The sequence below is a fragment of the Pyxicephalus adspersus genome, chromosome 10 (assembly GCF_032062135.1).
Source record: "Pyxicephalus adspersus chromosome 10, UCB_Pads_2.0, whole genome shotgun sequence".
Classification (NCBI taxonomy): Eukaryota; Metazoa; Chordata; class Amphibia; order Anura; family Pyxicephalidae; genus Pyxicephalus; species Pyxicephalus adspersus.
In genome coordinates, this window is record NC_092867.1 from 27,454,532 (window position 1) to 27,471,328 (window position 16,797).

Sequence of the window (16,797 nt, forward strand, 5' to 3'; positions counted from 1 at the left end):
TCTTGCATGCCGTTCATAATATTGGAGATTTAACTGCCTCTCTACGTTCCAGATCCAAATTTCACTGCACGCTAAAATCTCTGGAAACTTGACTTTTGAAACTCAATGTGCTTCCGAATTATTGCTCCTCTAAAATTCACTACCTCACAGGAAAATCAAGAAATATTTGTACCAGTTGAACTGTCTTTGTACCGTAGTTAATCTTTTTCTAGAGCTGTTTAATATTATTATAGTTTGGCCTATTGCCTGATCAATCATTGCATTTTATATGCTCTAATGGTATCATGTGCCCATTGGTGGAAGAGCCCATTTATTGAACTTTAATTTCACAAAGCCAACTAACAGTTTAGTTGCCTGTCACAACAGAGCTGACTAATCTGTGGTAAAAGTTAAATAAATATAATTTTAATCATATTTTAATAAAATATTTTAATTTTAAAGTATAATATTTTTTACATAGCTTTTATGTTTGTCATATGAGAAGGCTTACTATTGTTTGGGAAAGGTTAACTGTTCCCATTACAGCAATTGTAAAAAAGAAAACAGATTTCAGTGCCCAATCAATGCATGTTATAAAAAAAATACTGTGTCATTTGATTGAAAGGCTGCGGTAGGCCCTTGGGAAAATTGTAGTTAGAGGAAAGCCGCTAGAATGTGCCACATTTAAGATTCTCATTTAATAGTAATAATGTTTCTTCCAGAGTAAATGTATTGTTACATTGTATTCCTATTGCAAATAAAATTGTTTCAACAATGAAAAAGTACTGCACTCATTACAATAAATATCTTTGAGTGAAACATTAACTACAGTGTTGTCTCAAAATAAAACAAACTAAAAAATAAATTGTAGCCAAATTTTAACAATCATTTAAAGGGAAAATAAAGACAAAGATGTGTGGGTGTGCAGACATAATGTAGTGTAATTATTTGTTCAAATGTTTTATATATGTCTTTTGTATGATAGTTTATGATCTCTCCCAGATCAAGCTTGCTAAAAAAGAAACCGTAAATTTGACATTCCCTGAAGCATTCCCTGGTAGAGAAACAGATCCATTTGTTTGAATGGAAGTCATTAAATCTCTATTAGGTAATGTTTCAGGGAATGTCAGATTCACTGCTTTATAAATAGACCCCTAGGGCATATATGTGATTGTTATGATGGGTAATTTGTGTCTTTTATACTTAAGTTTTAAATGTGTCCAGGGTATATAACAAAATGAAACTTCTAAATTACATGTATTTGGTATCCGCAGAAGCTGTCAGACAGTAGGGATGATAGATACACTCCTATGATGACCACATTTAGGAAAGCCCATGTAGGAAATAATTTTATAACAAATTCTTTTGCTGCCTTCCTGAAGATTTCACATCTTTCACGGAGTGGCGTGTCATATTTGACATTTCTGCAGAAGATTCTGGCTTGGCCTGTAACACCCCAGTAGTGGACCAAGCTGACATGTGAGCTCTACATAACAGCATGCTAATTTTCACCGTTCACCGCTAAACCTTGCAAATCTAATTTACATTAAATATTTACACTGATATACACTGATACACTTACAGATATTATATGAAAACACTTAAATCTTATGACTGATAATGTGACTGTCCATATTTACCTACTTCAGTGTATATTGCTTACATGCACACTGCATTCTAAAAAGTTAGATGTACTAAATTATTTAGGCTGTTGCATATTTATATACTTGCATATGAAATCACACAATTTACATCATTCACTAAGCTAAGTAAATAATGTAAAGTGAAAGTTTCCTTTGTTAAGTGAACAGCCTCTATTACTCCTTTAGCTAATTAACCACAATGCATTGTGTGTTCTATATTTTACTATGTTTTTTTCCAGGAAATGTGCAAAAAATGTGCAACTAGACAGAATCATGTCTTGTAGTCTATTGCACTTGCAGAAGAATGCACCATGTTTATACCTTCCATTACAAAGAATGAAATATTGGAACTGACCCAAAGCATTTCACTCATTACCCATAGTAAATGCAGGGTAAAATGTTTGTTTTAGTAGGAACTGGTTGACAGTACATGATATATGTAGTTTTACAGATGCCTGCAGCATCTGCAGAATTTATATTGCAGACGCTTGTATGGCAGTTAACTCATCATAATCTTATTGTATTTGTGGATCATTGGGTTGCTTGACCCAAGCAAGCAACTTTCTGAAATGTAATGCATCCCAGAGGTTTACTGTATGAAACAGCCTGACTACAAGGCAAATGATAATAATCTTTTTTTTTTGCTTTATTTTTTTGTAGACTCACTACGAAGCTGGAGATTACATTATCAGACAGGGTGCTCGAGGGGACACTTTCTTTATCATCAGCAAAGGAAAGGTAAGCTCCCCTTCACCTCTTGCAGTGCATGCTCAATTTGAAAGCCTAATAACACACTCAGAAATTTGTATGTCAGTCAAATATTCCCTCCAAGTGGTTTATAGCTGCGGTTTATTGCATTCACGTAATGCTGCTAGCATGAAGTTTGTGCAAATAGGCTGAATTCTCAATAAGGTGAGACATGGTTCAATAAATGTCAGACAAAAAGCATGTATATAGGGCTTTAGTATTCCAAGACAAGATTTATTTGGTTGCATGAAATCCATTTTTAAAGTAAATCAGTAATTTAAAAAAACCTACTTTGGAAACAAAACCACTGGAGCAAATGTTTTTGCAAATTTTGCTTATCTCTAGTGTTAAACATACACTTTTTTCCTGTTTACCTGAGAAGCCTCCAGACCCGTTGCGTTCTCAGTATGCAAATAACTAACAACTCCAAGCTGACTTTTAGCACAATCCACCTGCATACCATAATGCAGTAAATGTTTATTTTACTGAACTAAAGAGAAGCATAGTAGGGATCTGGGACAGAGCAGCCTATAAGCTTTTCACTTTAGGAAAGATAATTTAAAGTGTAAATATACTGAGATATTGGGCCTGATTTATTCAAGATCTCCAAGGCTGGAGAGGACACACTTTCATCAGTAAAGCTTGGTGATCCAGCAAACCTGGAATGAATCTGGTCCAGGATACAAAACGTTTGATAGCAAATAGTAAATGACTTTGAATAAATCCATTTCAGGTTTGCTGGATCACCCAGCTTCACTAATGAAAGTATATCCTCTCCAGCCCCACGTTACTGTTCTGTCCTCATTCCCTTACAACTTCTTCTTTCTTCACTTCCTCCTTGCAATCTTCAGCTTTGTTGATTAGTCAGGATGATGTAAGTCCCTCAAATTTTATTAATTCCCAGCAAGTGCAAACGAAGCTGGAAACACCAGGTATCTTGGCAGTGAAAGCTGATGCTGTGCATGCACAGCTCCGCTTTTTGCCAGAAACCTGCAGCGATCATGTAGGTAAAACAGATTATTGCAGAAAGGACATTGCCCCCCCCCCCCCCTTTCTCCTATAATAACAAAAATGATAATGTTTTAGTTCCACCTAAAGTATAACTGTTCTTTAGTCTCCCTGAGTAACATTATATATTACCATGATATATTCAGAACGAGGTTCTCTGTTACCTTGTGTTTTCAAGCAAATCCCTGTGGTTCACTAGATACTTATTCACCCTAAAAATGGCCTGATATATTTTCCCCCCACCACATACTTTTATTTGATTCACAGCAAAGTTTGCAAACCAAGGCAGATTTATTTCTAAACATGACCTCCTTCCAACCATATTGATATTTTTCAGAGGATCCCAAGAAAAATAAGCATGTATGATTTATAGTGAGAGTGCATTCAAACATTAAAAAGGGGATATGTGCACTATTTTAAGCACGTCAATAAGAACTGACAATAGCTTAAGGTCAACAATATTGTCTCTCATATTCTTGATTAGTAACTAATTCCAATTATACCTTGATGGTACAGATCAATAAGCTCCTTAAATCCTAAAAATCCATGTATCCAAAGTAAATGCTGGCAACAAAGTACTACCATGCTTTATGTGCTTCTCAGAACTCTCAGAATTTTTTGGCATCAAAGCACTATTATCTCCAAGAATTTTTAAACATTTATGCCAAATGACCCAGCTTCCTTTCTATTTAATTAAGTTCAACTAATTTCAAACAATTGTAATAGATTATCTAATGAATGCAACTCATTCCTATCATGCAGATGGCCTTTCCCTAGACACTAGTGACATCATAATTATTCATAATTACTAAGATTAGTAATCTGCAAATCAATGTTTATATTCAACATAATCACACTTTTAAAATGTAAGTGGACTTGAATAATTGTGCAAAATTTTGAATCAACATTAATTACCTTAAATTAGGGGTCATAAATAAAAGGATGTTTCATTCATAAAGTATGGTATCTTCACAGAACAAAATGGACAATTATATCACAAGGCATTTCGGTTTAATAAAATGTAGTCATTTCTGGTAGGTTTGACAACTGTTTTCATTGTCAGTAAATTCAACCTTCTATCAGTCTATTTCCTCCTGTCTTTCATGTGACAAAGTCCTGATAAAACTAATGGATCTACTTGACAGGTGAATGTTACAAGAGAAGACTCCCCGAGTGAAGATCCAATATTTCTTCGCACTTTAGGAAAAGGTGACTGGTTTGGAGAGAAAGCTCTTCAAGGGTATGATTTTGGCATTTTTTCAAAATAATTTTTATGACATTGTATGACAAAGCTAATATAATAAAAATTAGAGTCACATAGGTGAGAAAGGCCATTAATCTTATAGTAAAATTTAGTGAATCAGAAAAAGTTGAATATGGGTTTTCGTATGCAGATGTGTTATTTTTGACCAGCTTGAGCATTTCTGGTGATTCCAAATTTTAAAGCTAACTTTGTAGTAAAATAAAAAGTTCTTTAATCAAATGAGGACACTATCCTCATGTAAAATTGCTGCATAACTGTGGAAAAATCATCCTTTAAAGCAAAAAGCTCATAACCCTCATCTTTCAGATTTCAGGGTATACTCTAAATCTCACAAGAAGACACTCCCAGTTCTAAGAGTGTCTTCTTATGAGATTTGGGATCCTCATCATTCCCAAGATCTCCACAGAAGTAGCGTGACGTCACCCCCATCTAGGTTCAAGAGTTAATAATAAATTGAAAGATAAAAAATAAGAAAAAAAGGCCAATAAATTAACCTTGCATTTAGGTAACAATAAAACATTTTCAATAACAAAACCATTGTTTTTGGTTTTGGTTTTGCACGCATGTGCAGTGGGATCGGCAAGTTTTTTCCCAAACTATGTCACCCGATCTAGCGCCTGCATCGTGTGACATAGGAAGAAGAACCCTGGAAGAACAGAGAGAAGATGGCGGATACCAGGACGAGGCAAGCCCCAAGGGAAGAAACCTCTGGACAGATCGACTGCTCTGCGGGATTAGGCAGGGTAGATGTAATTTTGTTTTGTTTTGAGTTTACTTACTCTTTAAATTTACTTGTCGAAATATAAATGATCTTAAAACACAATGTAAAGGATACAGATTGTATTCTTTTTTGCTTCCCATTTATTTTTATACATGTCATACACCTTAAACAAATACAGTAAAAGGCTGTTTATACAACCAACACATATTTGTATGACTTTAAGGTCAATCCAGATCACATCTTGATCAACATACATTGGTTTAATTATCTCTAGAAAAAGAGCTGTGTTCCACAGTGACCAAATCAAATTCTTTCATATCAAATACTTTTTTGTCTATATCAAACTTGGCAAGTGAAATCTGACCACTGTAGGCAAAATTATCTTTTCCTCAATTCATATACAGTATTGGTTATTCTGTAAAAGTGTTTAACTTGTAGACAAAGTTTTGATCATTTGATATGTTCTTTTTTGAATTGTTTTCTTCAAAGATCAATAGATATCTGTTAGGAGAACATAATTTAACTGTCGCCTCGTCAGAGCTCTAGGTTTCTAACAGAAGTGTGAAACAGTGAAGGGAACATGAAACAATTGCCTGGCTGATTGAATCTTGCTGATGTGCTCTAGAGTTGGGAGTTTATAGCAAGTCTGAAACTACATCAAACAAAATAATTGTTAGGAGTGAACAGTCTGTTTTTAAAAGAAAAGCACATTCTTTACTGGTAGATAAATGAAATAAAAACATATATATTTCTCTGTACATACACAAGTTCTTCTTTATATAAATATTTATTAATATTAAAGCTCAAGAGTTTTGTTTTCACATTACACATTTTCTATGTATATTGAGGATAATGCCTTTCTCATTTAGCCACTGGGTAATTCAGCCTTCTGTAAAGATTTGTTTATCCTCCCTTCCCCCTTAGCAACTATGGTCCTAAGTGCCTAATCTTATTCCCATGTCTCCAGCCACCACAACAAGCCAGACCTCCATCACTTACTCTACTCAATTGCCTGCTTCAAGCTCTGTCTCTGTTGTTTTCCACATTGCTAAAGTCCTATGAAATACTTACTTTTTCCAGCCAGGACCCTTCACACACTGCCTGCTCTCAAAACAACTATGTCAGTCACCCTTCCCTTTCACCACCAGCCCTCTCATCATTACCAACCAGACCCAATGCTAATTCTATCACTGCCAGCACACAAACCTTTCTTACTGCCCTAACAACCATTGCTTCAGAGACCTTACTTCCTAATCAAGAACCACCTCAGCCACACCCTTCTCTGGCCATCATGCCAGTCATCCCTTTATCGTATCACCTTTTACTGCCCCACCCAGACTTCCTCCAGCAATCAGTCTTAAGGTGCGTACACACTTCCAATTTTTATCGTTCCAATCGAACGACGAACGATCGATTGGGCAAAAAAAACGACGCCGACGAACGAGGAAACTCGTTGGAAACGAACGACCGGACCGGCGGATCGGATTGGACGACGATCGTTGAACATCGTTCGTGTGTACGTTCGTTCGTTGATCTTCCATGGGCTGAGCATGCGTAATGAACGAACGTTCGTTCACTTTCCTGTCGTGCACATAGTTCCTCTATCGCTTAAACGATCGTATCTATTGTGTGTACAATATCTACGAACGATCGTGTCGTTATCTCTATGTGCAGGATCGGTGCTATACGATCGTTCGTATATATCGTGCAGGATCGTTCGTCGTTCGTTTTCCAACGATAATAATTGGAAGTGTGTACGTAGCTTTATTAATGTCCAAGCCAAACTCCTCTCACTGCCACTTTCACCACATATTACTGTCAGCCACTGCAAATACTTCCACCCCAAAATCCCTCCATTACCACTATAACAGCCCTCACTTCCTGACGTCAGCTCCACAACGCAAGCCCCCTGTTTAGTATCTCCTTACACCATCTATGCAATAGTCTAACCACTTTCATTGCCAGCTAATCCCCAATGCTCAACCTAACACTTAACCTCCTTCCCATATATATATTAACAGGTATATGCACTAATAAAATAGCATATTAGATTCTGATTTCACTAACTGGAGAAAAAATCTTTAAAGATCATTTGCTTTAAGTTGCAAAATGTTTTCAATACTGGACCAGATTCATTCCAGGTTTGCTGCATCACCCAGATTCTCCCATGATAGTGTATCCTCTCCAGTTTATGGGTGCTTTAATAAATCAGGCCCACTAAGTAGCACTTGAGTCCTAGCAATACACCATGGAGGAAGGAGGGGGGGGGGGTGCTCTGTCCACAGCACATTAAGGGCTCTGTTTTTTTTAAAACGGAATCAGACATTGCCTCAGGGAATCTCTCATGGGAATCTTCCAGATCCATGTATTTCAGTAATCAAAGGGATCTTTGAGGGAATGTCTGATTCCCTGTTTTAAAAATAGAGGCTCAAGTGTTAAAATTGTGAATTTTTCTTATGGGCTTTTACCGCTAGGTAAATCTGGGACAATGTTTCCTGTCCGGTTTAACATGAAACCCATTTAAACAACTTTCAGATCTTCAGGGAACCCCCCCGCTATAATTAATAAATCGATAACTCACAGTACATAATTGTGGTGGTCAGTTGGAAGAATACCTTCTATATTTTTGACCAGTGGTAAGAATGTCACCCTTACAGATAGCCAAAAAGATAACTCGTATCTGTAAACTGATCTGAGAGTCACAAACTTCTTATTGGTCAAGGAACCCCTAGCAACCTCTGGAGGGAGCGTAAAGAAACACTGATCCAGGATTTTCATATTTTGTTAATGCAACTTAGAAAGGCTTTAGACTGTTTTATAGCCATACTTTAAAATAATGAAAATGCTACAGCTTTCCTGCCAGATCAGATAGGATATTTAAAACTTTTTTACTGTAACACAATCCAAGTGAGAAGCTCAGTTGTCAACACTGTTGTTTAATTTAGCGGTGAAACAGGCTATTACTGGATCATTTGTTAGAAGTTAGTCTAATATAATTGAAAAAGAACTCTTAAACCTTCACAAATGATTTGGCACAAAAAGCTAGAATGATTACAAAAATAAATCAAAATATGCCAAGAACAGAGAACATTAAAACCAGAAATGTAAAAAGTGTAAAAAAGACATTTGTTGGTAATTTGGGCTGGCTGACTTGCCCTGAAAATGATTATGTAAATGAGTTTACATAATTATAGGGGATAATGACTTCCTTTCCTGTGTAGAGCAATTAATGCATACAAAGAACGAATGATCAAATATCTAAAACTGGCAATGAGATGATATTGTAGTTAGCACAATTTTTCCTGAAAAATAAGAACACTTTTGACCAGTAATGTTGTGTCTGTTCCTAAAATAAGTTTTTATTGCTTGCAATTACATTTTGTAATATGCTTCACTAGTCTGCCATGTATTGCAGAGCTAACATGCCTTTAATAGCTATATTAATCCAACTTTTTAATTAATTAAGAAGTGCATTGAGGCAAAAAGGAATCATTTAAGAGAATAATCTTGAAAAATCCTAAATAATACATTTACATAAGTATACCTCTTAATAAAAGAGTAAACTAATATCTAAAATATATATTCATGAATGTCTCTAAGTGGAAATACCTATAATGTTCATAGTGTATATAGCAAATTAGTACATTTTATTTAGCATGCCTCATGTGTTCTGTACCTGTTACTGTTTTATGATTGGTATTTTCATTTTAATGAATGTAAGTGGTGATTTATATCTCTGAGTGACCCCAGCATCACTATCTCCGTGCTAAAGTTCCAACCTCTGGCTAACTACTTTAGTAACACATCTAATTACCAGTATTTAATCCCTGTTCAGTGGGGGATTGGGAATCTTTAGCTTTGGGGGAAACACAGCCAACTAGTGCTTTCATGGAAGGAAACTATTTCTGTGTGCTAAAGAATGTATACCAAGCAAAATATCATGATGCCTAATTGATTGTGGGCACTATTTAGCTGCTAAAACGTCAGTTCTGGTAGACTTCCTTGTGTTGGATGCTGTAATTGCTATTTAGAGTGAAGAGCAAGCAGCTGCATAAAGCCCATCATATGTCACAAACTGCATGTTTTACCCAATCGATATTTGGATGGTGAAGTGGTACTTAGGACCACCACTCCACCATATTTTCTTTAGTATTTTCTTTAGCCCAGAGGAAAGAAGTCATATGTGTAGTCCTCCCTTACTCCTTTTTCTCTAATGCTGAATCTTCCAACAGTTATGAACCACTCCCATCCTCTTAGCAATTTCAGAAAGTGCTTGATATCTTTAAGCATATGTAAAGCTATTTAGTCAAATTGACCCTTAAAAGTCAAACCTGTTGGGAGCTGTAAATCTCTTCAAGGCTGAGGAGGATACACTTTCAACAGGGAAGCTGGGTTAAACCAGCAAACCTGGAATGGATCTGGTCCAGGATTCAAAACATTTGCTAGCAAATGACTTTGAAGAAATCCATTCCAGGTTTTCTGGATCACCCAGCTTTACTGATGAAAATGTATCCTCTACAGCCTTGAAGAGCTTTAATAAATCAGCCCCTCTGTCCCATGAGAGCTGACATTACCTACCAGTGGTGAACTTTTGGCAGACCCAAACAGCAATACAATCCTAAGGGAGATTCAAAACCTCACTTACCGTACTCAAGATTAAAAAAAAAGATAACAGTTAGTTTACAATCTAAAACAAATAAAACATATATAACATTTGAATGGGCTGTAAATGTTATTTTAGGTTATGTCGTTATAATAAACTCACCTGTGTATACTCTAAGGACCTGAACATGAAGAAAAGGCTGGGTATGGTAAAAAGTAATACCTTTATTACAAATGACAAAAGTTTAGGTTTGAATCCTTGCCACTACATAAAATAATTTGTGCCTGAATGATTAATAAACCAGACACACTGATTACTATTCTGTTTTCCACCTGGGCTGTCATATTTGTTAGCAATTAGTAGCCAAAGTTCCACTGTTTCAGCTGTCATGTAATAGCTGTTATTGTGCAATTGTGCACTGTCCTTTGATAAAGTGTTTTGGCTAAAAATTAGGTTTGTAATCTAACTTGCTTCCAATATCTAATAGTTATATTAAATCATGCAATCAATATCATATAGTAAACTAGCATGGTTTTGGTTAGCTAAATTTTTTCACATTTCCACTTTTGAAAATGTATGCAAATTACAAAGCTACTATAGACTGTTAAGGGACAACCTGGGTAATATTGAAACCTGGTGTGGATTTCCTAAAAACGTTTTGCTATTCCAGCATCACTGAATCACCCAGGTTCTCCCATGACAGCCTATTTTCTCCAGTCTTAGAGAGCTTTAATAAATCATGCCCATGCTCGATTTAAGCTGTACATGTTAACGTCACTTTGCTAAGATAGCCAATTCATCTGCAAGGGAAATAAAAACAAACAGGATTTTTCTTGCACATGATTGGATTACAAATCGAGAGAGTTTCACGTAAATTAAAAATTGAAAATGTATGTTGAGAACAGTCTTTGTGTCTTTGGTTAATCAACAGTAGGAACATAAAGATTCAACTGTCTGTTGGAGTACCATAGGTTTGTGAGAAGCCAGTGCATATCCTAGCCAACCAGTATCCAACCATAACTTTGATACTAGTTCTGGTGGCCTGGCACTGATTTAGTTAGGAATAATTCTTCAATTCTCTGTGGGTAATGTATTCAGACTAACTATTTAAGAATATGCCCTTAAGAAAATATACAACTGAATATTTATTTATATATATATAAAAAAAAGTGTGTGTGTGTGCGTGTGTATGTGTGTGTACCATAATTTGAAAACGCGTGGAGACATTTCAACCAAACTTGATATACATATGACTGAGACTCATGTGAGTGCACCAGTCATCTTTGTACAGCACTGTGCTATATGTCAGAGCTATATTTGGATAAAACGCTTCAACACATTTCAACCAAACTTGCTAGACATATGACTCAGATCCATTTAAGTGCACCGCTGAAGAAACAGTAATATTTTGTGAATCCTCCTTGCATTCCCATCAGCAAGCCAGTGACCTTTGGATCCCCACAGATGTTCCACTGGTGTGTTTTATACTGGATTGTTCAAGTAGTACATTCATGTTGTTATAGGACTCCATTAGGTAACGGAATGGGCAATCGGTAAACTTGGTTTGGAATTACCAATATGCAGTAAGACTGCTTTCAAGCTTCTTTTAGGGGAATCAATGAAGATACGCCATTCAGATGGAATATGCTCTTGTGACAAACTGTTAGAGTGCATTTATATCATGACAGTAGCACAGTGAGTCATCACTAGTAAAGAACGTTGTCAAGTTATGATTTCGTTTTCTGTAGTGAGTTACAGTTACACCCTTTGCAAGCAAGTGCTTCTGTTTAAGTCTTGAAGCAAGAAGTTCTGCTTTGTCTTTTAGAGAGATTTAGATCACGAGCAAGATCATTCAGCTCTGCTTGTGTAAAGGTCTCTGGTTCGGAATCTTCATTGGCCAAGTAATCGGGATCAGATGATTCAGGGTTGTAACTGGCTGCAACTCCAGCACATTCCTCATCACTTTCTACAGAAGCAAGTCTATCATGTGGTGGTACTGGAATGGGCAATAAATCATCATGGGGGACAGAACTAATTGCAGAATCGAGGCTCAGATATAAAATTTTGTGGTTAGTTTTACCTGAAAATCCACTTTTATTGACGCAGCAAAAATAGCAGATGATTAGATGGTCTCTTGGTTCTCTCCACACCATCGGGATTGCAAATGGCATTGCTGCTTTACGCCGATTTAGCCAGTCAGTCCGCTGGAACAACTGGTACAGATAACGAAATATAATTTGTAAATCTTTTTAGGTTCTGTGGTAATTTGGCGACGTTGTGCTTTCGTCGTAAATGAACCACACACGTAACAGAAAATGTCTGGATCATTAAGTCAGTTTCTAGGCATGATGACAAATGAAATCAATCGCTGTTAGTGCGGTCCCTAACCTTAAAAAAAAAAAGAAAACTGACGTTAAATGTTGTAATATGTTAAGGCTAGTTTTAAGGAATATCACACAATATAAAATTAGCTGCATCACAAAACCTAGACTAGGGAAAAACTGAACACAGGTTCGGAATCTGCATCAAAAATACTACAAATCCTACATTAAATCTTATCTAATGAATTTAATGAACTAAATCTTATCTAATGAATGTTGACCCGTGTAATAGTGTGTGACTGTAGGGGGACATTAGAGTGTCAGCTCCTCTGTACAGAGACTGATAGGTCTAGCTCAGTGTTTCATTGTACAGCACTATGGTATATGTCAGAGCTAAATAAATATTTATATATAAAATTGTATGTATGTATGTATGTATGTATGAGTGTATGTTCCACCATCACTCCAAAATGCACAAATGGAGACTCACAAATGGAGACATTTCAACCAAACTTGCTATACATATCACTGAGACTCATGAGTGCACCGCTGATCTTTATGCAGCGCTGTGGTATTTGTCAGAACTATATTTGGTGATCACTAGGAAACACATGGAGACATTTCAACCAAACTTGCTATGTTCCACCATCACTCAGAAACGCATAGAGGCATTTAAATGAAACTTCCTGAACATATGACACCGCTGATCTTTGTACAGCACTGTGGTATATGTCAGAGAGTGTGTGACTATGAGGGGGACATTAAAGTGTCAGCTCCTCTGTGCAGAGACTGATGGGTCTATTTCAGTGTTTCATTGCACAACACTATGGTATATGTCAGAAATATATATATATATATATATATATATATATATATATATAATTGGGGATATGTGTGTATGTCATGACTAGGAAACGCATGGAGACATTTAAACCAAAGTTACTAGACATATGACTCGTGTGAGTGCACCGCTGATATGTGTATGTATTGCTCAGTGACAGTGTGCCTTTTGCTTATATTTTTATATACTTTTTTTTTGGACTCTTTTACAAATTTCTGGCCTATATTAATGCCTTCTAGAAAACGTAAGGCAACTGGCTGATGGCAATCAAAGGCAAAAAAAAATTAAACAACATCATAGAAAATCACTATAGCTTTATTTTATTCCTTTTCCTGTATAATATAAAATTGCAAAAAATAAATAAATAACTGGACAACACTGGGTTATCAGCTAGTATTTTACATAAAAAGCATTACATAAAATATTTATAAAAAAGGCTGCATATCATCAGGGTTGTTAAAGTTATTCTTACAATAAATAATATTTATTTCCTTACTTGTGCTAAATGTAAGAGGAACTCTTGTGTTTCTATTTTATATGCACCATAAGTAAATTTCTGGATAGCCCTAAATCAAGCCTGACATTTTTGTTCAGACAAAATGTAATAAAACTTGCAAAAAAACTAACCAGCATTTTATTTGCTGTTTTTTGTAGCATTATAGCTCAGTGAAACAATGTGTATTGATCATATCACATTTAGGGCTGTTTTCAAGGATTACAGAAAGTCTAAACTAGAGCACAGAAGCTTTGATCCCAGCAGGGCACAAAATGGCAACCAATGTCTGGCTTATCAGCTACTGGCTGCTGTGCTGCATTTCAAATACTCACTCTGCAATTCAAATGCCCCTACATCTGTTTCACAACTTCTGGTTAAAACACCAGCAAACATTCATTTAGTGACTCAATAACTACTGTATAAGCAGGTGTGCAGAGTTTTTTTTGCTATTAATTGAAAACTAAAATCAATGAATGGCAACCATTTCAGAGGAGGTGTGATGGACAGTCCATTGCAGTGGTGGCATTTTTATATTTACTTTACATTGACGTACAGATCTGTGTCGTAATGCTAAATAGCAGAAATTACCATTTTTTGCTTACAGATCTTGTTAGGAGAATCTGGGTTCCTTTCCTTTGCATTACTGCATTTGTCTTTACACAATGTAGACTATAATACATAAAAATGGTGAAGTGTTCATAATAGGTTTGGTACACAGCGCTATAACATCTCAGTAAACCAGAGATTCATCTAGGTTGCTAGGCTACAAATCAATATTGTAACAGGTATATAATATTTTCACACCCCTACACACAGAGATCAGCCAAAACAATAAACCACCTGCCCAATATTGTGTGGGTAGGACCTGTAGAGCCATGGACCCCACAAGACGTCTGAAGGTACCCTGAGGTATCTGGTGCCTACAGATCCTGAGGTATCTTCCCACAACAGATCCTGTATGTCCTGCTGCCTTCTCATAGTGTATCCTGCGGCCATCCCATCACTTTCCCAGGTAAATAAGACATATACACTTAGTCATGATCCAAAAGTAAACTTCATTGATCAGACCAGGCCACCTACTTTTATTACTCCATGATCCAGTTCTGATGCTAAACTGTGTGTGCATTGATCTGTGGTTACCAGTCCCATATTCAACAAGCTGTGATGTACCTGACATTCTGACATCTTTCTCTTATGGCTATTATTATTTTTTTTAGCAATTTGTGCTAAAATAGCTCTTTTGAGCCAACATTTAGTGAACTGCAAAAGAATTAGAATACAAGAGTTTGTTGAAAAAACGCAACAACTCTGACTATCCAAAACTTATACTGCATACAGATAAGGCTCAAACCCCAATACCCCAAATAGCCTTTTAGCCTACCAAAAACCTGAACTTTAATCCGCTCAGTGTGTTGTATTGGAATAATTCTAAAACACTAAATTATTAATCCACAGTGTTTTATTAGTGTCCTCATAACAGCTACTGTCAGACTGGTTACTGCTAATCTATTAAACAAACACAGTGAACCTATGTCCCCTTCTCATATGCTATGGCCATATATTTATAGCTTATCTAAATAAAGGTTATGTTGAAGGGTATCTGACATTGGAATTTAGCATTACTCATTTGACATAATAACTTTTTTTATCCCTAGAGATCCTAACACTGTCAGTCTCTCATTATCCAACTTATAATTTTAGCTTGCATTTTTAAGCTGTTGTGCAGAACACTAATCAAGTAAATTGCTTCCATTCATGTAGTCTGTACATCTAAAATGTTATGGAACACAACCTATCTGTGGGCCAGTTTCTCACTAGGGAACAAGCAATTAACGTAGTTGCCATTGCCATTTGTGACACAGAAAAAGCAGACTCATTGAGCAAATTGGTGGCACCAGCAGCTTTGACCTTGAAGCTTTCAACAGTATTCACTCTGTCACCCATAACAAAGTGTTGAAGCAGGCAGTGATTTAAAATGAATGAACCATAAAATGCCCACTTGATTTTTTTAAATAATATTTGCAATTTTCTACACCTATAATTAAATTTCAAGGTCAAGCATATTGCTGTTCAAACATTATTGTAAACCAGCTCAGAGCATATATGTATTACCTAAAGTGCAGTTTTTAACTGATATGACAAAAGAAGCCCAAATGCAATTTTTTTCAAAGCTAAACATTGTACAGAATTATTTACATTTACATATTTGCAAGAAATAATAAGTAAAAAGTATTTTCTCTGGGAGCCAATTCACACTGGCAGTGAGAATGCAGTGCTTTTACTGCTGTCGCTTGGGGAGATGATACATGTAGCAACTCCCTGTGCCAGCATTATAGGGAATAAATAGGGGCTGCAGTAAGGAGTACTAGTACCGCTTACTGCTGCCAGCTGTCACATGTGCAGATGCTTGTCCTCCTTGAATCAGCGTTGCTATGCAAGTACTCAAGCAGCTGGGAAGGTGCAGCTGTGGAGAGCCACACATGTGCCAATGGCTGGCTCCTACTTCTGAAAGAATTTTGTTTTTTAGTTTAGGTTCATTTTGGGTGTACTATTGAAAAAGAAAAACTATTAACAATGTGTACTAGCAAGTCTGTAGATGAATAGTAAAACCTGCTCTGGTTCCTATGAATTATACAACTGCTAGCTCTTAGTTAGAAAGTTAAAGAACAAAAATATGCTTTACAATTAATATAGTACATTAAATTTGACAAATTTACAAATGCAGAGGAAAATGAGAAGTGAGGTAGACACATTTCAAATCCCTACAGCCCAAACAAGTAATTAGTTTTCTCTTTTAATCTTAAAATGGTAAAAGTGTTTCAATGATGGCTTAATCTGTTTTAATGTAAAGGTTAATAACTTCTATTTTTGGAAGATAGTATTATATCAACTTTATTTTGTTATATTAATCAGGTTGCCAAGGTATAATCTGTAATAGGTTGCTGGTTTATTGGCTGTCTGGTGATAAGCCACTGAAAATTTGGGTGAGGGGTGGGATATCCAGGATGCATAAATCTGGTAATCTATTCATTTCGTAATATTGCCTAAAGATGTAATTACATTTTCTTTTCACTTGTTATATTAATAGCCCAATTTTTGTAAAAAATCAGTTGTGTGATTAGTTACCCCCTGCCATACACAATAGAGGGATCCTTGACCTCCACAGCAGCAATT

General features: G+C 36.1%; 1 protein-coding gene across 4 annotated transcripts in view; it reads left to right on the forward strand.

Annotated features, from left to right (window-relative positions):
• Nucleotides 1-16,797, forward strand: part of PRKG1 (protein kinase cGMP-dependent 1) — a 513,859-nt gene that overhangs the window by 436,870 nt on the left and 60,192 nt on the right. For all 4 annotated transcript variants that reach the window (XM_072423233.1, XM_072423235.1, XM_072423232.1 and 1 more), the window contains exons 6-7: nt 2,283-2,360; nt 4,523-4,617. In XM_072423233.1, the coding sequence (XP_072279334.1) occupies nt 2,283-2,360; nt 4,523-4,617 (173 nt within the window). The remainder of the gene's footprint in view (nt 1-2,282; nt 2,361-4,522; nt 4,618-16,797) is intronic.